At 43.5% G+C, this 24905-nt stretch overlaps 1 protein-coding gene across 4 annotated transcripts in view; it reads left to right on the top strand.

The window, feature by feature from the left end:
- TP53BP2 (tumor protein p53 binding protein 2) overlaps nt 1-24905 on the top strand; it is a 144978-nt gene that overhangs the window by 61317 nt on the left and 58756 nt on the right. The window contains exon 1 of one of the 4 annotated variants that reach the window (XM_081039075.1): nt 23183-23396. The exons of 2 other annotated variants lie outside the window; for them this stretch is intronic. Coding sequence is in view for 1 of the 2 variants with exons in the window: in XM_081039071.1 (XP_080895197.1) it covers nt 23972-23998 (27 nt within the window). In the remaining variant the exon portion in view is untranslated. Of the gene's footprint in view, nt 1-23182; nt 23397-23702; nt 23999-24905 lie in introns of those variants that run through there. One more of the 4 variants, XM_081039071.1, reaches the window with a different exon arrangement.

Below are 24905 nucleotides of genomic sequence, written 5' to 3'. Positions count from 1 at the left end.
ACCCTACATAGCCCTTACAACATTATTAATTATATTCCCCATACTGTGTTTCACATTCCCATGGCTATATTGTAACTACCAATTTGTACTTTCTAATCCCTTCACCTTCTCCCCCACCCCCTGAACGTCCTCCCATTTAGCAACCATCAGTTTTTTCTCTGTATCTCTGAGTCTATTTCTGTTTTGTTTGCTCATTTATTCTGTTCCTTAGATTCCACATATAAGTGAAATCATACAGTATTTGTCTTTCTCAGTCTGACTTATTTCACTTAGCATAATACCCTCTAGGTCCATCCATGTTGTTGCAAATTGCATTTTAAATTAACTTTAATTTAAAATATAAAAGCCACATACAGCTAGGGGCTACAGTATACACCACTACAGATCTAGGTAGTTGGTAGTAAGCTGCTGTGCTGAGGATAACCCCTGCCTAAAAACTGAGTTAGCAGTTTTTAAATCAAAATTTTATTGCACTCAGATTTTTAAAAATATCACTAAAGGTACTAAAAACAGCAGACCCCTGCCCCACCTTTTAGTCTCATTCCCCAGAAGCATCCACTTTTATTTACTTCATTTAAGCATTCCTTCTTGTATTTATGGCTGAATATACAGAATATGCCAAACTCTTGTTTCTTTGATTTATTCATTTTGAACATTATCTATTGATTTCCTATTATGAGAGAGGAAGATTTGTAGGGAACAGAAATGGTAAAATAGTATCCAGTCTTTTTAACCTCATCACATGTGGCATCATTTCCCACTGTTTTAGATTCCTATTGCTACTGTAACAAATTACCACAAACCGAGTGGTTAAAAACAATAAACATTTATTATCTTACAGTTCTGTAGGTCAACAGTTAACAAAAGTCTGACTGGGCTAAAATCAAGGTGTCAGCAGGGCTACATTCCTTCCAGGGAAGAGTCCTTCTCCTTCCCTTTTCCAGCTTCTACAGGCTGCTAGAATTCCTTGGCTTGGGGACCCTCCCTCCATCAGTAAAGTTAACAGTGTTGCATTTCTCCAACTGGTCTTCTGTAGTCATATTTCCCTGTATGAACTCAGTTGAAAAGGGTTCTCTGATTTTAAGGGCCATGTGATTAGATCAGGCTTACCCCGACAATTCAGAATCGTCTCCCCTTTTCGAGGCCCTTAATTTAATCATATCTGCAAAGTTCCTTTTGCCATGTAATGTTTATTTGTTCACAGGTTCTGGAAATTAGGACATGGACGTCTTTGGGGAGCTATTCTGCTTACCAGGCTTACCTTTCTCTTTTCTGTATTCAACAGTCGACATTGTGCCTTGGTTTCTTCATTTGTAAAAATGGCGTAATACTCGTGCATATCTCATAGGATTGTTGAAGCTTAAATGTCCTAATGTTATTAAAAGGTTAGCTCAGTGCTGCACACACCATCAAACGTACTAATCATCAACTATTATTGTTTGTGAACAAAGAGCAGCAAATGATCCCTTGAACTGAGTGAGTAGAATGCTTCAGGGTTAACTACGTAGGAGAACCTATAAAGCAAATCAATGCCTTCTTTCTGATAAAAGACTAACCTTGCCAGGTCCACGCAGACAAAGAATCTAATCCCCAATGACCAGTATTACTAGTCAACTGAAAAATGCAATTGCTAGAAGAGCTTCATGTAAATACTCCCCCTTTCTCACTTGAATGAAAAACCTATCAAAGGATAAAAGTGGAGAACCTGATTTTTTGAATATTTTTCTATTTCTGTACTTTCTCTTTTCTCTTTCCTTTTTTAGAAATAATTTCAAACTTACAGAAGAGTGACAAGAATAGTATAAAGAACTCCCACATTCTCTTTACTGCAATTTTAACATTCTTCACATTTACTTTATTACTGTCTTTTCTACATTCATGTTATTTTTTCCCCTAAACTATTTGTGCCCTTTAACTTCAAAATACTTTAGCAGATATCTCCTAAGAACAATGCCATTCTCTTGTGTAACAATAGTTCAATTATGAAATTCAGGAAGTTTAACCTTGATATAATACTATTATCTAATACACAATCCATATTCAAATTTTGCCGCTTGTCTCAACAGTGTCCTTGAAATGACCTTTAGTCTCCTTTCATCTGGAACAACTCCTCAGCCTTTGTTTATATTTCAGAACCTTGCCCTTTTGTAAGAGTATAGACCTTTGTAAGAATATAGTTTTGTAGAAAGTACTCAGATCGGGTCTGTTTTATATTTTCTTGTGATTAGATTCATGTTGTGCATTTTTGGCAAAAATAGCACAGAGGTGGGAATGCCTCCTTCTTGGTGCATGCTATCGGGGAAGCCATACTATCAGTTTGTCCTACTGCTGGTGACGTTAACCATTTTCTGGTGTTTCAATCATTGACAAGTACAGTGAGAACCAAGGAAATAGAAAATAACCCATGTGTTAGAGTCCAGTTACGTGGAGGATGTCTTAGACGAAGACAATATATTTTCTGAAGTTTTCTATGTTTCTGTTTTCAAGTTTCTTTTTGTGCACGTCTTCTAATTTTCAATGCGTTTGGAAAAAGCAAACGATTGTAGTGCTGTGGCAAGATGGATTTAGGGAAAGAGGATTTAAAATGTTTCCTGACTAGGTGAAGATAGGTCCAGGGTGGACAAGATGGATGGACGGGTGTCCCATCTTTGCGTGGACAGGTTTCCAGGTAGATGGGGTGGCAGAGGGTGTGCTCTGGTCCTTATTAAAGCCATAGATGGCCCTAACGATTGGAAGGCGGAACCTGGACCCCCCCCCCAACACACACACACACACACACACACACACACACACACACACACACACGCTCACACAATTTCCCCAGCTTCACATCCTACATGGCTAGTACTCGCCATTCTGTTTTATCCTTCTGGCCTTTACACAAGTATGCTGATTCAAATGGATGAGAAGAGAAGAGGCTGGTGTTTATTGAGCTCATGCTATAATCCATTTCCATTCATGACACATAGATGAGGAATGGTCAGCTGAGTAATCAGGAAGTAGAGGTCAGCAGAAAGGTTAATCCAACAAAAACTAAGGGAATCAGGTATCAGCAGCCAGGTCTTCCTTTCCAGAGAGACTTTCCTCACCTTTATGCCTTTTCAATGTCACACAGGGGGCTGTCTGTTCAGGCAGATAGGTCTCTCGTGTGAAGGATCCTACTAATAATACTAACAGAAATAGACCTGAAATGAAATGCTGCTGTTTTAATTACCCAGACTATCCCAAAGGATAATCAGGAGTTGATTGAATAATGGGAATAGTGTTCTATAATGAATGACTCATTAAAACAAGGATAGTGAAACATAATGTGACTTATCTTTGTGAAGGTCTTTCTATTGTTTAATAATAAAATATATTGCTATGTTTCTGGAGAAGAATTAGAGAATGTGCTGGGGCGAAGGGGTGGTTTTCCAGTCATTAAGTACTGAATCTTGATCATTCACGGGCAAGAGGAATGTATCTTGCACGTGGCATTTTCAGAGGAAAAATGATAGATATTATATTAATTGAACGTGACAGAAGGCATGACTGAAAACCTTGGGAAAGATGCAAAGATGCGCAGATAGTAATATGATTTGTAGGAAATGGTGATGATAAACCAGAAGCCAGTGAAGATGCTTTTGTATGCATGTAAAGCTGACCAATAAATGGTGGTCTGCTACTTCGTTTTTCTGACTACATTTGACCTCGTGGAATCAACTGAGCTGTAATTTTCAGATACGGCCACCAGGTGGCATTTACTTCCCTTGGGTGAGCTTGGGCCAAGTTTAGCGGGCCAGTTGGACTGCCCTAGGTGCCAAAGGTGGGACATCAGTAATTCTATCCTGGGTATTCTTTCCTCTGCCAGGACTGACCTATGACTGTGCCCAGCTGGTCCCCCTTGTTCTGTTGTAATGCCTGCCAGATGGATAAGCTCTGTTCTGAGAATTTAAGTAACTATTCGCCCAAAGCCTAATGAACTTTATTATAAACTGTTTCCACTACTCTAAATTTATTTTTTACCTTTGATAATGTCTCTACAGAGACTTTATATAATTGCAATAAGTGTTTATCTACTATTTGGTGTCCTACTTTTAATTCAATGTTATTTCACATGTTTGAATTAGTACAGTCTACATATATATAAATATATATTAAATATAATATGTATTAAATATAAATATCTAAAATATAAATATAATATATATTAAATATAAATATCTAAAAATATATATACATTTAGAAAGGAAAATAATATTTCAATGTATTTCTCATGTTTCCCTTGTTAGAAATAACATTGATATGAACATGAGAGTGTGTTAGGCCCCAAAGTAGAAGTAAAGGATCAAAAAATGATTTTACAATTCTTGTTATATATTCCCAGGTTGCCTTACAGAAAGAAAAAAAAGTGTTTTTTTTTTTTCAATTGCTACTTTCCCCTGAAGCTTCTAATTCCCAACAAAAAATATACTGCTGAGAAAGACAAATACTGTGTAATCTCACATGCAGAATTTAAAACAACAATAACAACAAACGAAGCTCACAGATCCAGAAAACAGTGGTGGTTGCCAGAGCCGGGAAGGTAGAGGGGAGAGAAATAGGCAAAGGGGCTCAAAAGGTACAAACTCCCAGTTATAAAATAATCAAGTCCTGAGGATCTAATCTACTGCATGGTGACTATAGTCAATAATACTGTGTTACACATTTGAAAGTCGCTAAGAGAGAAGATCTTAAAAGTCCTTACCACAAGAAAAAAAAGTTTTTGTAACCGTGTATGGTGACAGATTTTAACTAGACTTACTGTGGTGATCATTTTGCAATATATATAAAGACTGAATTACTATGTTATACCCCTGAAAGTAATATAATGTTACATATGAATTATGCCTCCATAATAAAAAAAAAATAAATTGCTGGTGCAGGTCTTGATAAGTTGAAAACTGTCTCCCACTAATGGTGCATTGTGTTAGTAATTTATGTGAATACATACCTTTCACTGTGTGGTATGGAATGATTCTTTAAACGTAATTTAATTGGTCATTCCTTTAAAAAAGACGTCTGGATTTTGTGTCATACTTACTAAGATTAGTCAGCTCCTCCTACTGAGCTCCTCCTACTAAGATGAGATAAAACTGTCCCCATATTTCTTTAAGTCATGGGTTCTTTCCAGCTTTTGGTAACACAGAGTGCTGCTATCAGTATTCTTGTACCTGTCTTTGTAAACGTACGTTTGCATTTCTGTTGGGGATGTACTAAGGATTTGCTCCTTTGGCATGCATGTGTTCAGATTTGGAAGAAATTGCTATGTTTCCAAAGCAGTTATGCTGACAGATGTACATTTTTCTTCTAATTCATACTGATAAATGTACTGAAAACTATGCTACTCAAAACTAAAACGTTCTGCAAGAAACATTTTAAAAAAAACATTTTGCTCAAAGCCATTTTGGCATTGTTGTCTGGTTTAGAACTCGGGGCCTTGACTTTCTCACATGCTGTAAAATGGCCACGAGAGGAGCCTCATGTAACAACGTAGACCTCCTCTGCTCATGACTGGCCAGCGATTAAGAAATTTAGGCCTGGGTTTGGTATTAGACCCCACACCTTCCAGACCACGGGGGTTTGCTTTTTCTCTTTATGGGTTTGATGAAGGCCTAAGTAACAATCCCAATTAACCTGTTACATAAACAAACAAACCAAAAAGATGAATGATTTTCAACTAAAAAGATCCTTGTTATGACAGAAAGTTGTTACATCAAGCAAAGGTGAGGTTCCAGCTAGGGCGGGGGGGGGGGGGCCTAGAGAGATTCATAGGATAACAATCCATCTTCTTGTCACCTTTGCACTGTCATTAGAGGCTCAGCACTGGCCTCCAGACTTCAGCTTAGAAAGCCATCTTTTAAACATCTTGATTGTGTAAAGGGATTTTTTTTTTGCGGGGTGAGGGTTGGGGGGGCATGGTCACTGGTGGTAATCTAACAGGTCACACACAGAGTCCAAGGGACACCTCTTAGGGGCCCCTGAGCTCAGCTTAGCTCGGGCCTTGGATTTTTAGGTCCAGCACCTGTGTTTTCTTTGTCCACACAGTGACAGAGTGACGACTGCTAGGCTGACCACAGACTAACATGTCCATTAGAATTCCAGCGGAAGGAATGGGGGTTCCCATTCCCCTGATGAGAATGCTTGGGTATCTAATCCATGTCCTTAGAAGGAGAGTTGCCTCCATTTCTAGTAGAAGGGCTCTCGGGTGACTGTTATCAACGAGAAGGCTATTTCCTAGCATAGAACACAGACAACAAAAGCATTATGGCTGTGGGAGTACTTGATCTATGTTCCTGTAAAACCTGATGAAAAATCCCTTCTCCTCATGAGAGATACCTCCTCAGTGACAGGGCTGTTTGTCCAGTGACCCCGGATGCAGGATGCTGGACAGAGATGAATGCGATTGGCTTCTTTCGTCTCCCTGAAACCATTTTTAATTCCTAACTAACTTCCTCTCTGACACGTTCTCCTTTCAATGGCTTTGGTGTCACTGATCGAAGGTACAATCAAGGGCTATTTCTATTGGCTTGACAGCTGATGCAAGTCAAACTTTCCAGAATTTGAGAGGTGGATTACTGTCTCAGCTAATTTATTAAATCAGGAGTTTGGGAAGGATTTCAGCTTCTCTGAATTTTTTCCAAGGTGACTAATCTCTGTTGGTGTTAGGAAATCAGCATGACCCCTTTTCCCAGCAGACTTGACTACTCTCCTCTCTGTAGCTACCACAGGGGATAAACCAGACAGATGGAAATTCTAGGGTCTGCACAAAACTCCTCCAAGACCTGGTATTCCCCTCCATTGATTTCCAATTTTTTCATCCACAGAAGGAGTGGGCTGCTTTCCTACGGAAAGTGGGCCAGGACATTTCTTGACCATTTCTTCCCTTGTGAGTCTTTAGTTCACATTACTCTGGCCCTGCTCAGGGGCTCCTGATAAACTCCTAATCTTTGAAATTTAGCTAGCACTCCACCATAATCCCAGCACTCCACCGCGATCCCAGTACTCCACCACGGTCTCAGCACTCCACCACGGTCCCAGCACTCCATAATCCCAACACTCCACCGCGGTCCCAATACTCCACCATAATCTCAGTACACTACCACGGTCCCAGCACTCCACCGTGGTCCCAGCACTCCACCACGGTCCCAGCACTCCACCACGGTCCCAACACTCCACCGCGGTCCCAGCACTCCACCACGGTCCCAGCACTCCACCACGGTCCCAACACTCCACCGCGGTCCCAGCACTCCACTGCGGTCCCAGAACTCCACTATAATCCCAGCACTCCACCGTGATCCCAGCGCTCCACCATAATCTCAGCGCTCCACCATAATCCCAGCGCTCCACCCTGTTGCAGGATTGTGTGTATGTGTGAATGTTTCCCCTAAGAATGTTTTCCCCACATGGTAGGAATCCCCATTCAGTCCCTTCCCAGGCACCAGAGAGTAAGCCTGCAATGGACACTGAGGTAGAAGGTCTTTCAAGTGGAAATCCCAGAGGATGGAAGGAGATACCGCTCAGGGTGAATGGATGCCTTCAGGGTTGTTGGCAGGTTGATACATGAATGAGGACCAGATAGGATGAGTCATCTTAGGAAACGTAATATATGGGCGGAGTTGTGCACTAGTTTTAGAGTTAACCTATTAGTATTGATCCAAAACGATTTAGGCAAACCATTTGCCTCTGTTCTGAAAATTAACATGGAAAACCCCATGTCATCATCACGAGGGTGAGGTAAGAGATTCAGTGCCGTTGACCCAAAGGGAATGGTATTGACCTGTCTTCTCCGTGTGGCATGTCACTCTTCAGCTACCAAGCCCCCAGGTAAGTCAGAATTACACTGTAGAAAGAGTGGGATCTCTTTCTACAAGCAGAGAATCTCAAGCAGACGTGGCTTTTAATTACAGCTCCTCCTCTTACCTGGCTCAGATTACTGTAACCTTTTTTGAGTGGTTGGATTTTTCCCCTGTAAAATGGAGACCTAATAACTACTTCACAGAGTAGTTATGAGAATTTTATAAAATAATATTGTAAAAGTGCTCAATAAATGGTAAGCACTCAATAAATGAGAACCCTCATTATTTGAGGACCTTATGAAGTCTTTATTTTTATTTTATTTTATTTTTGGGGGTGAGGGGAGAAGAGACATTTGACAAACATTGAGATTTCATCTTTGATTCTTTCTGGCTATTAGAATCTTGGGTACTAGATTTTGTTTTTATTTCTGCATAATTGAGGTTAAACTACAATACTACAGTTTTGCTAGAGGCTCAGAAAATACATACCTTTTGTTTGTGGTGTTGTCTTTTGTTCACAGGTAAGTATGAGATGAAATCTCGCATATTTCTACCCAGGGAAGTAAACTTAACACTGGTTCTAGTAGATTGTGAACAGTCAGGTGCTGGGTACATTAGCAAGCAGAATCCCACTGGGCATGTGACAGTGGGTGACTCTGGACAAAGGCCTAGGAGAGGATGTGGCCACCACAGGCAAAGCCACCAATGGCTCCCATGTGCGTGTGTGATATTTTAAGAGCTGTTGGTACCATCTGGAAATTTTTTTTCTGTGCTCCCCACCTCTTTACCCAAATAATAATCGGTGTGTATGATTAGTATCTTATGACAAGGGGCAATAGGATATAGGACACAGAATATGAAATTAATGATTATGGTATATGGTTCTATGATTAGTATATATAAATATTATCGAGGTGAGTGTAAACGTTGATTCAAGGTCTGCACAAATTACACATTTCCATTTCACATTTGCCTTTTCCTGCTAAACACCGTCAGATTTGAAACCTTGGTGTCCCCTTGGTCTCTTTTCTTTTTGTCCCCTTTGTATCCAAAAGGTGCTGTCTACTGGCCACTCTGATCTTGTGGTGTTTCTATCCCTTCAGCATCTACATTATCAGCCTAGGTGTATTACATCATAAGGTCCTCAAATAATGAGGGCTCTCATGTATTGAATGCTTATCATTTATTGAGCACTTTTACAATATTATTTTATAAAATTCTCACAACTACTTCATGCAGTAGTTGTTAGGTCTCCATATTTGAGGGGGGAAAAGCCAACCCCTCAAAACAGTTACAGTCAACTGAGCCAGAGAAGTGGAGGAGCTGTAATTAAGAAGGAGCTGTAAAGGTTCCCTTTGCCTGGATGTATCAGTGTGGATTTTCCCCAAGCAGTGCCTGGTAGAAGGCCCTAAGTGCAGAGAGTGGGAGTGAGGTAGGGAAGGAGGAAAAGCCAATATAGGGGAGCATCACTGAGGGTACACATTGTTTTGGGCACTGAAGATGTGATTCCACGGAGATCTTTTATGAAGGGTAGAGAATGCGTCCCAGAGTAGCCCACTTGAAGGACAGAAGACAAAAATTTATTCAGTGCTTTCGTCCCCCTTTAGTTCAGGGGGACCTTGCACTTCTGAGCTGCATTTGCCTGGGGACTGGTGGGCTCTCAGAGTCTTTGAGAAAGCCTGGGACAGTTAACTGGAAGACCACTGCAGGTCACCTGAAATCACAGGTGGGCTGAGGGCACCGTGGTGTCTGGTACAACTGGGCAATGGTGATAGCTAGCTTCCTAACTAATCTTTCTACCTCTGTATCTCTGCCTCCAGCCCATCCTAGATATGTTGGTTTAATCTTCCCAAAGAATAGCTCTTATCATGTATTCCTCTGCTTGAAAATCTTCCATGTCGCTTCATGATATCCTGGAGAGAAGAAACTCCTTAGGATGGCGTTGCAGAGCCTGGTGAGCTGGCTTCACTCTTCAACCTGACAGGAAGCCTGGTGCCAGCCAGTATTATTTGCTGCTCCCTGAATGCTTGCAGAGGTTCCCACCTCTTACATTTGGTTATGCTCTCCCCTCTGCCTAGAGAGCTTCTTCCTTTCTTCCCTACATTTTGAACTCCTGTCCATACCTAGCTCTCAAGGGACAGTTCAAATGTCACCTGCATTCGTTTTTGATTGCTGCGTAACAAATTACCACAAATTTAGTGGCATAAACCAACAGCCATGTATTAGCTCACAGCTCTGTAGGTCAGAAGTCTGAGCAGGCTCGACTGGGTCGTCTGCTCAGGGTCTCACAAGGAAGAAATCAGATTGTCAGCTGGGGTGGGCTTTTATCTGGTGGTTCTGGGATAGAAACCGCTTTCTGGCTCATCCAGGCTTGTGGCTGAATTCAGTTCCTTGCAGTTCTAGAAATGAGGTCCTCTTCTTGCTGGCTGGTGGCTGGGGTTGCTCTCAGCTCCTGGAGGTAGCCCTCAGCTCCTTCCACGTAGTCGCCCTCATCTCAGCAACAGAGAAACTCCCTTGACTCAAATCCCCTTCACACTTCGAGTTTCCTTCTTCTGGTAGAAGACTCATAGCATTAGATGGGACCCATCTGGATAAGCGCCATTTTGCCAAATAAAGTAACAGAATCATGGGAGTGGAACCTCATTATATTCACAGGTTACCCACACTCAAAGAAGATGTGATTGTATAAGGGTGAGGGCCTATGGGGGTCAGTCTTAGAGTTCTGGTACCACACCACCTCTTCCAGGAAGCCTTTCCTGTCCCTTCTAATGAGAGCTCTCTCCTTCCTCTGTGCCTCATAGCACTTTGTGATAATGTTGATCGTATGTGCACTTGTGATCGTATGAGTTCCTGTGATCTATTCTCCTCTCTCCACAGAGAGGAAGAGGGCATTGGCTTTACTTACCTTCCATTCCGTTTGTCTTGCTTAGTATTGGTCCCTGCATTACTTTTTGCCAGAACATATTTGGTATTGTACTATATTTACATACAGAAAGACACATAAAGGACAAAATCTAAAACCGTTAAAAGAAAGGTACAGAGCCACGAAAAAAATGAAATTATATAGAAATGAAAGTTCTTGAATATAATTTGTACAGGCGTTCTTCATGACATTTTTTGGTGTTAAGCATGAAATATTCCTCTTTGTTTCTTTTTATTGCTATTTCCTTAAATTTAATAACGTTTTTTATTGAGGTATTCATTTTATTTCTATAGGTAGTAAAGCATATGTCCTATAAAAAGCATTTAGTTTTAATTTTAAAGTCAAATCTAAGACTCTGCCTTTTAATTGGTGTGTTTTACCATTTACATTTACCATGATTACTAATATATTTAGACTTGTCATTACTATCTAATTTTGTGTTTTCTTTTTTCCATTTATTTACTACCTTTCTTCTTTCCTGCCTCCTATTGAATTGATAATTTTTTCTTTATTCTTCTAATTATAATTCCAGGTGTAATATCTTGGGGATTACCTTACATTTTCAGAATATGTACCTATTTTTTTCTATCAAAGCTTGAAGTTAATCAGTATTTATATCCTCTTCCTAAATGAGGCAAGAATTTAACGCATTTCAACTTTCTTCCAAACTCTACTCTCATACTTAGCCTGATATTGGTATTTGTTTTATTTTTAAACAAGCAAAAACTATTATTATTATTATTATTAATGATCAATGCATTTTTAGATTTAGATGTATTACCATATATTACCAGTTTCTCTGATCAACCTTATTTTTTCATATTCTACATCTTCCTTTATATTTTTCTACCCTTTGGTAATTTTTCAGTGAGAGTATTTGGGTAGTAACCTTTCTGAGTCATTGTATATTTTAAAAAATTTACTTTTAAAATCTGTTTTGTTTTTTAATTTTTCATGACACAAAATTTCAAATATATACAAAAGCAGAGAGATTCTTATGTGTCATGATCTTTCACGTATCCGTTCCAGCTTCAGCAACAACCAATGAGTGGCCAGCATCACGTCATCTGTATCTTCACTCATTTTCTACGTCTACTGATTATTTGGAAGCAAATTCCACATAAAACAAATAATAATCACACTGAAAACAAATAATAATTCCTAAGTATCATCAAGTATCCAGTCAGTGTTTAAATTTCCCAATTCTCTCTCTCTCTCTCTCTCTCTCTCTCTCTTTCTCTCTCTAGTTTAATATTCAGGATTCATTCATTACAGTTGGAGATAATAAAATTTACAATAATCACAGGGTATTATCAACTATTCAAATGACTTATTCTTAGGTGATAGTTTGGTTGGGCATATGACATTTTTTTTTTGAAACAGTTTATGTAGAGACCTTTCTGATACAGTGGTTTTTTGTGTTTTTTTTTTTTTTTGGTAGTTAGCTTTCCTTTCTTCTTTTTTTTTTTTTTTAATTTATTGGGGTGACAATTGTTAGTAAAATTACATAGATTTCAGGTGTACAATTCTGTATTACGTCATCTATAAATCCCATTGTGTGTTCACCACCCAGAGTCAGTTCTCCTTCCATCACCATATATTTGATCCCCCTTAAATATAGTGGTTTTTTAACATCAGACACTCAAAAGAAGGCTACATGGTTTTACCTCCAAGTTGCATGTATATATAACAAATTTTGTGCATATGATAATTATTGAAAGAGGTCCAACTTGGATTGCTGAGGAACCATGCACGCTTGGGCATAAGGTAAAAACTATTCAAGTTTGTAAAACAGTGATGTTAACATTTAAATTTAATGCCTTTACATAGTTCACAATTACATAAAAATGTAATGTTTAATCCAGTGAAAGTTTGTTTTTGCAATTGTTTATTAAATTATAACTTACTTGTTAACTCACTGTCTTATAACTGAGTGGAAACTATTTGTATGATCTTACGCCATTCGCGAAGTGTTTTCACATCCGTAATAGGTATTCTGGGCTCCTCAGCCTCTGGCGGCACTCAGACTGTCACATGATAACAACTCTGTTATTTCCTGGGGCCACCTTACAAACCACGGAGTCCTACCCATCCTTCCCTACCTCCCAGCTGCCAGCTCTCTGTGGGGTGCCCTGATTGCCCCCAGATTATGTCGTATGCAGTGCTGCCACTGCTGCGTGAAGCATGTGGGTTGCAAGTCATTTGCAGCTGTAACACCTATACCCAGAGGCTCTGCCCGCCCTCTCTGCAGCCCTGCCGTTGTGGAGGGCACTTGTGCTCTGAGGCACAGCAAGAGAGCAGCAGGGTGATCTCATTCCCCATCCTTCTGTTAACTGCTTGGGCCCTGGTACAGAGCCGACCACATTCTACACACCCTGTCTTAGTCTTGGGCCATTTTGATCATCAGGAACCAGGTTCTGTTACCTTTCCCTCTTCCAGTGCTGGGCCAGGTAGACAGCTTCCTCACTGAACTCTGTTCACTGGCTTGCTCTTTCCTGAAAAGCATCCTTTCATTCCTTCCCATTTCTTCCCAGCTGCTGGTTGTAGAGTTGAGTTGGTCATTTGGACCTAAATCTCATGTTTCTCTGTGAGGTCTCCCTTCACGTGTATAAAACTATTTGATCCCCATGGCAATCCTGTGAAGTAAGAAAAGCACATATTATTATCCCTGTGTAAGGCAAAAACAGGGCTTACAAAGAATAAAGTAGGGCTTTAAGAAAGCGTAAACTTGTGAAGGACGGCTTGAATAAAAGGCTGAGGTACAGTAGACAGCTACTTAGTTGGGGAATGAAGGACCTAATGATGACGATCACAGAGACCTGGGCCTCGGGTCAGGGCAGACTTGGCTCCCAGATGGAGGAGACATTCAGACTTTCCCATGGGGTTGGCTCTGTGATCAACGCCAACACCCCGTGGTCCCAGGTGAAGACAGGTCTGCCATTGAGACTGTATAAACATCACTGTAGCTGCCCCTTACTGAATGCTTACCTTGGACCAGATTCTCGGCGAAATTTTTTATATGTACTTTCTCCTTTAATTCTCACAGTGACCTGAGAGCGAAATATTGGCTTTCTCATTTTACAGATGGGGAAACGGAGGCTTTCAGAGATTTAAATAAATTGTCCAATGCCATACAGCTATTAAGGGACAGGAGTGGCTTCCAGTATGTTCTGTGTGACATTGACTCCATGATTTTAGCCACTCTGCTGTATTTCCTTTTAGGGACTGAAGTGCTTTGACACCAAGTAGGCTTTATTTCAGGGTTCGAGTTAGACAGGGAGACTCAGGCTGTCTGTAGCTAACGGGACTAATTTTCCCCACTTATGTCTGAAAAATATTATTAACAGAGACTGAGCAGTTCTTGATCTCTGAGAAATCAAGGTGTCACTGCCCTGTGGTTCCTGGTACCCAAGAATGAACATAGTTGGGGAAGTTTTCTTCTACTCTGTTGAAAAGTCCTTCTATTTATTATTGTCCTGTGCCTTTTTTTATTTTTTTGAACTTATTCTCAGACTGACTTAAGATTATGGCTTAGGCTGCGGGCATTATGTGAAGAAGGCACTTACATGATCACAGGCCACCACGATCTTCCGACATCTCTTGCCATCCTGAGGTTCATCCAGTACCGGCTTCACCGGCCCCACTTACGCGCTGGTTTAGTGCTTAGCGTCTGCGCATCTCTCCAGCATCTCACTGTTACCCGTTGTCTTCTCCGAACCCACACACGTTGGTCCCAGAGATGACCGTGTCCACTTGCCTGCTGCTTCTGAGTGCAGCGGTGAGACTCCACCTCTGTCTCGCCCTTGCCACCTGGGAGCAGCCAAGCTGTCTTCTGGTTCCACACGTTCTGTCACTTAACCCCGAGGCCCGGCAGAGATCCTTGTTGGATTCATGGGTGGCCTTGCCAGGACTGTTCAGACCCACCACACGGACCCAGCAGACGTACTTGGGCCCCACCTCACGATGTTGTAGTTTATAACCCTCTCCACGATCATCAAGAACTTTCGGTAGACTTGAATTTGAGGGGGAAATCTAGTTAATGGACACGTCTGCTTTTGTGTCTGCAGAAAGGACCAGATCAGCTGACCAAAAGAAACGTCTTTCCATTCTCGTGTAATTCCAGGAGATGAGGCAACCCTTCTTGAGGGTTTACATCAACCCTGTCAGAATGACACTTCTGTTTCTGCAGCTGTGAGCATATTAACGAAAGTGACAGACGGCGGGCCTGTTGGGGAACCCACAGAGATGTAGCTGCGCCTGTTACAGCTGCCATGGTTACTGCTGAGACTTTCTCCAAGTTTGCTTTACTACGGCTAGACTCGTAAGTGAAGAGCGCAGACCCAGCTCAGTAAGGAGACACGCCACTGTGTCTCACTCTTACGGGGCCTCACACAAGTTACTTATCTCTCTAAATCCCGACTTCTTTATCAGTGATCTGGGACTATGGGTAGCAGCAATTTCATAGGGTTGTTATGAGGATTTAATAAGATATAACATGTTGTTGTTTCAGGGTCTGGCATGGAACTGAAAATCAAAGATACCGTAGTTCCTATTATTGCTATTCATGGATTTTTCCTAAGCAAATCATGAAAGAATGTGGTTCATGACTCATCCTGTCTCTAGAAGGGTTGCCTCTACAGATCTCAGAGTCATGCGCACCTTTGCCCACCGCCCACAGGTCCCGCAGGCAGGACATACAAATCACATCCTACAAAAGCCCCTTATTTTATGCCAACTATCAGCAAGGAAACTGAAAGCTTCTTCTCCCCACGGAGCTGGAATGGAACACTCTCTGTCCCTGGATACAGAGAAGAGGCCCAGCCCTTTCAGAGGAAGTGAAATTTCTCTGGGACAGGGCCGTTCAGTGCAATTCAGGCTGACTTGAGTTAAAATGGGCTTATTTGTCTCAGTGAAGTGTCAGAACAACACGTCTCTCTTAGATTCACGCGTGGTGTTACATTTCGTGAAGGTTTTCTGCCCTCCTTGTCTGTGACAGCTTGCCTGGCAACTTGAGCCTGCCCTGCCCACAGCTGGGCCCTCTGCCACTTACCTTATGATTGTGATCTCAGTAACAACTCCTGTCTGAACCTACACCCTTGCGCATACACACACCAGTTTAATCACACCTGACCAGCCAACTCTGCTCGCTCTCACGCAGAACCTCTTGCCCAGGTGGCTCCTGCCTGCTGACCGGTCTTCCCTTGGGACCTCCAGAAGTAGGGACCCTCCAGACTCAGTCGTTCTCTGCTGGCACCGGTGAGAAGCTAGAAGCATTTTTGACAGGAAGCTTATCTGAACTCATCTGAAGTATCAGAGCTGCCTTCCACCAGCCCACAAGGGATTTCAGTCTAAGATAAGAACTGAGGATGCATAATGGGTTGGGGTTAAGACCAGAGTTCCGTGAAGCTGGGTTTGACATGGCTTGTGCAAGACAAAGCTTCGTTTGTTGTGATAGTGCTTGTCTCAGGGAAGCCTTTCGGCTTCGCAAGTCTTTCCTCTGGTTTGACTTTTGATTCCCTATGTTCCCTTTTCTTTGGATTGGGCTCAAATGACTTTAAAAACACACTCAGCAATGACAACATGCAGAACATTCTGTTTGTTCCTTTAGACACTTTGCTGAGCGGTACAGTGTGGGCTTTGGCCTTAGGCAGACCTGGATTTGACTATCATCTCTGCTATTTATTAGCTGTATGATTTGGGGTATGGGTCTCTGCTCCAGCCGCTCTAGCTTCTATTCCGCCCATTGAACATGCCGAGCACACTTCTCCCTTCAGCGTCTTTGCATGTGCTGTTCCCTCTGCTGGGACCTTCTTCATCCACAGTTTCCATTTTTAAAATACCTACCCCATGTCAGTCTCTATTACACCATCTTATTTTAATTTCTTCATTGCATTTGTCCTATTTACTTGTTTATTATCTATTATCCTCGATTAACTAAACAGAAACTTCTAGACAGCAGAGCAGGACTTTACCCATCTTTTCCACCACTGTATTTGTAGAGCTTAGAATTGTATGTGGCATATACATAGTAAGTTCTTAGTAAGTATTTATTGAAGGAATTAATGAGTTAGCATCTCTAAGAATTAGTTTTTCTGTCGTAAAATGGAGATAATAGCACCTCCCTATAGGGTTAGTGAAGCTTATATGAGAAAATGTTTGTAAAGGGCTTAGCATGATGCTTGGCATACAGTAAATGGTGGGCCCAGTTATTATTACTTCTACCTGCATTTCCCCTCTCCTGTGTGTATAAGCTCTTCTAGGGCACAGATTGTCTTATTTGCATATTTCATACTGCTATGCTTATAGTAGACATGGAATAAAACTTAGTTTAAGGGAAATGAGATTTCCTTCTCGTAAATCAAGCCTTCAAATAAATGAAATAGAAAACACACCAATTCCACGCACGTAAGCTCATCTTTTAGGCTTAGCTCATGAGCCGTGCACTCTATGAGGGGTTTCCAGACTGTTCTGTCCTGAGAGGGTTGGGGGATTGGTGACTATTCCCTGAGTAGACTCGAACCAGAGCAGCTGTACACTTGATTTTACTCACAGGTATGTTTCCTCCACTAGGCTGCATGTGCTTTGAATCTTACTTATTGTAACTTCCTCAGTGGCTGGTCCCATGCCTCCTGGCACTCAACAGAGAAGCTTGAAGGACAGGAGAGCAGCAAAGGACAATGGCATAGTGATTAAGAGTGCAGATTCTAGACTCAAAACCCGTGGGTTCAAATCCTGGCTTCTGCCACTCACCCACTGTGAGGCAGCAGACAAGTTACTTAGCCTCTCTGTGCCTCAGGCTCCTTATTCGTAAAACAAGGATAACAAAAGTACCAACCTTACATGATTGTAGCAATTAAAAGAGTCCCTACACTTAGGGTTCTTAAAACAGTGTCTTCAATTCTACATGTGCACCTACTTCACATAGATAGGCCTCAGGCCGTTCTTGGCTAGTAGCAGACATTCAGTAGTGTTTATTAAATTAAACTGAAAAGTTGTGTGTAAATGGAAACGTTTTGGTGAATAAAAACATATTTAAATGGACAGGGAGAATTTGCTATCGTAGGTCTTTTGTGATATGTATAAGCATGCCTTAATTGATTTTTTTTCAGCTTTATATTTATTCTATTAGGTGTAGTAAATGTGACGTGTTTGAGAATAGATTTCCCCCAATCTTCAGAGGTTACAGCATAGGGCCTCAGTTTGAAGTGACAATTCTCTCCAACCAGCTAATACTTTCCTTTTTCAGTTTTATAGTTTTCGAAGTTTGTTTTCTCTGTGGACCTTTTCAAAACTTCCTCTGGGCCTTAATGAGAACAGTAAAAACCGAGTTCAGCCAACACTTTTAGAAATGTTACTTCTCCTCAGTCTACACTGAGCAACAATGGGGGGGGGGGTTGTGCGGTGGAATGTTCTCAACTGTCAGTTACAAACTAACTTAAGTGTTACACATAACTGTTTCTAGAAGTGAGTTAGGGACTCCAATTGGGGTTTACATGAAGGCATAGAAAACCTTCTGATGAGTTTTTCCCTTTCTAATTGTTTAGCTATTACAAAAACTGTTTTTATAGTAGTGACATAACTGTGTTCACTTAATACTTAATTGATGGTGAAACATTGTGTGCTAAATTAAAGGGACTATCAAGAACTTTTAAGAATTGGTCCTTTCCCCCAAAGGAACTTTGACCATGTATCTGTAAAACCAGTGTGTATCCTTAAAAATATTTGAATAGAGCCCAAATTTAAAAATGGATTTAAAATGACTGGAACTCAGTTCGTTCTGATCTAACACAGTGTATTCAAATAGAGACCAGAAAGAAATACATGTATGTACATTCCTCATAGTGGAATAAAAGCCTTTTTGCACTGGGGGCAATGGGAGCCACAGCAGGTTCTGTGATGGCCAATGGCATTTGTGACACCTCAGCACTTGAAAGTGTTTATTTTTAGCATTTTAGGCTAGACTCCTCTTGCTGACTAATAGTGAGTCCTCAAATTAAAGTTCTGAAATCTCGTCAAGTAGATTTTCTTTCTTTTCAAGTGCTGCATAGTAATTATAAATCTAGTTTTTTTTTAGTGAATGATGACCTCATGGGCCAATCACCAGAAGGGTCCACTCTCATAGGTTTGTATTCCAGCGATGAGTTTGAGTACCATAGATTCTTTCACCCTCATTCAACCAGAACCTCTTGTAGCCATTTATGAGATAGGTTTTTTGGGGGTGATGAATATTATGTATGGCCATAGGATTCGGAAAATGTACAAAATACTGGCTGTTATGGACTGAATTATGCCCCGCCCCCAATACCCTTCAACCTTTGATCCTGCCCTATCCATATACCCATCCACTTTGAACAGTTTTAAACATGGGCATGAGATGATTATATTTCTGCTAAAAAGAATATTCTTAATCCTAGATAGAGCAGAAGTCAGCAAACTTCCTCTTTAAAGGTCCAGATAATAAATATTTTAGGTTTTGTAGGCCATATAGTTTCTATCACAACTACTCAGATTTGCTGTTGTCGTGTGAAGGCAGCCATAGATAATATGTGAACAAGTAAGCATCGCTGTGTTCCAATAAAACTTTGTTTAAGGACACTGAAATGTACATTTCATATACTTTTCACATGTCCCAAAATATTTTTTCTTTTGATATTTTCCCCTCAAAAATGAAGAAAATGTCAAAATCATTTTTGCTCGTAGGCAATCAGAAACAGGAGAAGGGCCAGATTTGGCCTGTGGTTTGCCAACCTGTAGGTGGAGAGGAATTAGAGGGAGCGAGAGGAGATGCAGGAAGACGTGCCTATTACAGGAGTCAGGAACAAAACCCCACTATTCCTCACAAAGAGAAAAGAGAGCATGGTAAACATTCATTAAGTGCCATGAAGACTACATTTGCTGAGTCCCTGCTCTGGGCTGAAGATACACAAATAAATGAATAATGAATAGTTTTGTCATTGGGTCTAGTTGGGGGGACTAGATTTTTTTGTTTGCTATGTCATATGTTAAATGCCACAATAAATGAATTGTGTGTGTGTGTGTGTGTGTGTGGCTATTGAATATAGATGAGTTATTGATTAACTGTTTGAGACATGTCAAACATGACTTCCAAGAATTACATTTAGGTGGACACTTCAAAGATGAGTAGAAGCTTACCATGTAGGGTCGGGAGGAAGGTATTCAAAGTAAAGAGGAAAGCATGGATATAGGCAAAGAGCCTGGAAACCCAAGCTTTTGCTCCAGCTCTCGTTTGAATATCTGCTAACTTGAGGGGAATGCAGTAGAGAACCAAATACATTTCTAGGCTAAGAAACTAATAAAAATGGATATATAAGGTTTCAAGAGGGAGGATAATTGGTGGCGCAGTAAATGGTCCTACGTGATCCAGACTCTGGCTACATTTTCTAATCCTGTTACAAGCCCCCTCCTTCTTCACTCAGCTTCAGGCACATTGGCTTTTTCGCTGTTTAAGATGCCAGCCACACGCCTGCCTCAGGCCCTTTTCCCTGCTGTTTCACTCCTTAGAGTCTGATTCCCTCCCTCTTCTTTCCTCAGACAGCTTCTCTGACCACCCTAATTCAGACATTACTCTCTTAGGCTTCCTGCCCCCCCGCCCATAGTATTTAGTATTACCTCATTCATTGGTTATCTAGCTTCCCCACTAGAATATAAGCTTTATGAAGGCATAGTCTTTGTTTTGTTGACTGTGGTATCTCTAGAGTCTAGTACAGTGCTTGGCAAAATAGAGAGCGGGAAGAAAGTAGAGGAGGCACGATGGATTGGAGGGGGGAGGGAATGAGTTGCAGGAGGGCAGGACCCATAGCCTCTATTTTATTGGCTAAGGAAGGTGGGAGAGGAGAGAAGGATGCAAGGTTTGGAACATCTGTGGGAAATGGGGAGAAAGTTGGGCACTCAAACACTTGAACTGAAGCCAAACAGATAATTTATTGTATGTGCCTGGAGGTGAGGTGAGGTTCAAAAGGGAAGATACTCCCCACCCAGCTGGTGGTAATTTGACTTCTCTGTTTTGGGGATTGAATATAGAATTATAGAGTAGGGAGAAGCAAGACGAGGCTCTTGACAGACTAGGCAGGTGAGGGGGGCAGTGAAGAAGGAAAGTGAAGCTTGGAAGGGAGATATTAGGTTAGTGCAAAAGTAATTGCAGTTTAAAAGGTTTAAAAAAAATTGCAAAAACCGTAATTATTTTTGCACCAACCTAATAACCTATATGGGAGGGAGCCTTTTGTGAATGGCACAGAATTTGAAGGAATGAAACCAAAGCTTAGACATGGGTTGTTCTTTTTTGTTTTGTTTTTTGTTTTGGCTTCATGCTTCTATGATTTAAAAAAAGAAGAAGAAAAGAAAACAAAGTGCTCAACATAAACATACTTGCTATTTGGCAATTTGTTGGTAGGGAATTCTCAGTTGGCTAGAAGTGAGTTTTGGGACAAAGTGCCAGTTGCTGCCCCTTTTTCCTTGCACAGGATATCTATGAAACAAGGAGGGAAAAAATAGAACTGGATTCTCTTATTCCAATTCCTCTCTCCTTGCTTCTATTTCCATTGTAACTGTTTTATAAATAAGCCAGGGCTGCCAATGCTCATACTAGATATAATTTACTATTGTGTGTGACCGTTTTTCGGATGGTAAAGAGATATGTTTTTTCATTGTTGAGAACCGGAGGTTTTCTGGATGACTGTGGATCATGATATCTTAGGTTGTTTCTGAGATTTCTTTGTATGCAAGAAAATAATGAAAACCAGTGGAACACGAGGTATTTGTTTTGGTGCTAGGTAATGCCTTTATGAGCTGCAGGTTCCCAAAAAGGATTCTAGTTGTCCACAAATGTGCTAACTTTCAGAATTAGAGTTTCTTCTATTTTTCTTAAGATTCTCAAATTTAACATGATCTCTTTCCTGCAACTTGCTCCACTTGTGATCTTCTCCATCTCAGTTGTTGGCAACCTCGACCTTTCAGGACCAAAACCTTGGAATTATCCTTGACTTCTTTCCCTCCTTTTCCATATCGAATCTGTCAGGAAATTCTGTGAGTTTGGCCGTCAGAATACATCCAGAATCTGACCACTTTTCACCACATCCACTGTTATTGCCCAAACCGCTTTCATCTTTTGTCTGGACTATTTGCAAAGGCTTCCGACAGGTTCTGTGCTAACTTTCAGTTTGTTTTCCACAGCGGCTAGAGTGATCCTATTACATTATAAATCAGATCATCTATTCAACTCCTTCCCTTGGCTCCTCACTCCACTCAGAGTAAAAGCCCAAGTCCTTACAATGGCCCACAAGGCCACACATTATCTGGCCTCTGACATCACTGTACCTCATCTCCTACCATTCCCCTCATTCAGTCTCCTCCAGCTATCCTGGCCTCCTTGATACCTTAGTCCTGGAATATGCCAGGCAGGCTCCCATCTCAAGGCCTTAGCATTGGCTGTTCCCTTTACCTGGAAGCCTTCCCTCACATATTCCTGTAGTTCACTGCATCTCCTAAAAGTCTGTCCTCACCACCTATTTAAAATTGCACCTGCATTCTCAACCCCCTTACCCCCTTCAATTTTTGCTTATAATGTTATTTGGCAATTCATGTAATTATTATTAACGTGCTTAGCTGTTGGTTTCACCGTCCACCAAGTTTCGTTTCGTTCATTAATGTATCTCCAGAACACCCCGCACCTGGTAGGTATTTGATGAATATTTACTGACCCAATGAAGGGAGAAATTCCCTTTACTTCTCTTGGGACAATTCTCTTGAAAGAACTAGACTTCAAACCAGAGTGTTGGAGAACTTGCGCATTCTAATTGAATTAGCCATCGCTGCCTATTTCCAGATGTGCAGCGGGGATGGTGCCATAGGGAGTTCGATGGAGATTCTGTTAAGGGATTCGAAGGACGAAGAATCGTCCATCCCAGAAGCGAGATAAACCCAGGTGCTCAATGCCCCTGTTTGGACCCCGAGAAGAGTGACTCCGAGGGAGCTGGCACGGACGCTTTGGCCCAAGGAAAGCTCGCGGCGTGGGGGCTCCCGGGGGGCCTCCGCGGGCGGGGAGGAGGGAGCCCGCGCAGCTGCCCTGCTCCTCCGGGGCGAGGCGCCGCCGTTTCCCGGGCCCTCTTCTCCCCTCCTCGGGGGATGGCAGGAGATCCGAGTCATTCTCGCGCAGCAGCAAAGCTCCGCAGGTGACAGCTTTACACATTTTGAACCTTTCGGGGGGGGGGGGTTATTTACTTCTTTTATTGCGGTAAAAAGAGACCACTCAAAATTTCGATCCTTTTTTAAGCGTACTTTTTGCACGTTATAGTCCCACGAGTTGGAAATTGGAATTCGGGCCCCGGCCAAGGGGAGGCAGGCGGACCGCGGGCGCCGCTCCCAGCGAGGACTCCCGGAAGGGGCTGCGCGGCCCCGCGGGCGCCGAGCTCCATCTTGTGGGCCCCGGCGGCGCTGGCGGCTTCCAGGGAGGCCGCTCGTCCCGGGCGGGCCGCCCTCCCGCGAGGGTCCCGTCCCTGGCCCGGCCGAGCCCAGCGGCAGAGCGGCAGGACCCAGTCCGGGCTCCGAGTCTCGGCCCAGCGATCCCGCGGGTCAAGGGTCCAACCCCCAACGCAGCTGGAAACTGCAGGGCAGGCGACGGCCGCGGCTCCTCGCTCCTCGTGCGTCTTTCATTCCGATCGAGTCTCCCCGAGGCGCCGCCTCCCAAGCCCCCAGTTCCGCCCGCGGGCGCGCGCTCGGGTCGTTCCGCCGCGCGCCCCCGACCGCACGTCCGCGGCAGAGAAAGAAAAGGGCGCCGGGCGCGCGCCCGCCGCCGCGCTTCCCCCCGCCCGCGGGCCCGCGCAGGCGCGCGCGCCCCCGCGGCCGCCCTCCCCCTGCCCGCCGGGAGCGCTGTGGGCGGGGCCCCGCGTGGGGGGCGTGGCCCGCGCGGGCGCGCCGGGGGCCTGGCCCTGGGATTAGTTGGTTTCGGAGCGGAGGAGGGAGCGCGGACGTGTGGAGCGCGGAGGAGACAAAGCCGAAACCGGGGCCCCCGCGAGGGTTGGGACCCGGGCTCCGAGGCGCCCCCGCCGGCGGGGAGGGCTGTGCGGGCAGGCGCGCCGCCCCGCCACCCAGCGCGGCCGCTTCGCAACAGGTCCGCCGCCTCCGGGCGGCCTCTCGCCGAGCGCCCCTCCCCCGCCCCCCGCGCCCCCGGGGCGCCGCCGCTCGGCTCCAGGCCGCGGTTCGGCCACCCGCTTCGATGCGGTTCGGGTCCAAAATGATGCCGGTAAGCGGGTGGGCGGGCTGGGGCCCGCGCGTCGGGCCCGGAAGTGTGCGGGGTCGCGGCGGGGGTCTGATCGGCCCCTGCGAGCGGGTCGCGAGTGGAGCCGGGGGCCCGAGCCCGCCCGAGGGCCGGGGCGTCGCGAGCCTCGGGGGAGCGGCCGCGGCTCCCTCTGCGGGCCCCGGGCCCGGGCTCCGGGCGGCGTGGGAGCCGGGACACCCCGACCCGGAGGGGGCTTCCAGCAGCTGCTCCGGAGCCGGCGGGGCCGCCGCTCGAACTTTTCTTTTCCTCTCCGGCTGGGTCCTGACTTTGTGCAGTTTTTAAAGGTCAAGAACGGAAGAACCGGGCATCTTAACTTGCTTTGTCTTAAAAAAAAAACACACACACAAACACAAAAACAACTTTTCGTTGGAGTGAAATATGCATCCCGGAGCGCGTGCCCTTGCTTTCTTTGTAATTGCATTTCGATCTTGGTGGTTGCTGTAGCAGCCCAGCCGCTCGGTCCTTTTCTGGAAAACTGGTTTTAGGAAAATGCAGCTGCGGAGTTTTTAATCGCAGTGAAACGTCTGTGCCTGGCTCGCTCTGTTTCCCACACATAGCAAGACCCCTGAGAGGATTAGTGAGTCCTTTCTGGGCTCCGCCGGCTTCGGACATGGCCCTCCGGCCACAGGTGTACAGCAGGTTTGAGACTTGAAATGTTGATTTCCTTCCACGGCTTCCAATCTGGAAGGCGGCAGTGGCCGGGGCAGACTGGATAGTAGCGTGTTTCCTCGAGGAAGTTAAGTTGTCCTTTGCACCTCTCCCCCTGAAGCAGGATCATCTTGCTGTTTTCTCAGGGCTTCGTTGGTTGAAACAGACACAATTTTCCTTTTATACCATCTGTGGATTGAAGTGACGACACATTTTATACTTA

This window comes from Rhinolophus hipposideros, assembly GCF_964194185.1.
Source record: "Rhinolophus hipposideros genome assembly, chromosome: 26".
Classification (NCBI taxonomy): domain Eukaryota; kingdom Metazoa; phylum Chordata; class Mammalia; order Chiroptera; family Rhinolophidae; genus Rhinolophus; species Rhinolophus hipposideros.
This window is presented reverse-complemented; position numbering and strand designations above follow the sequence as displayed.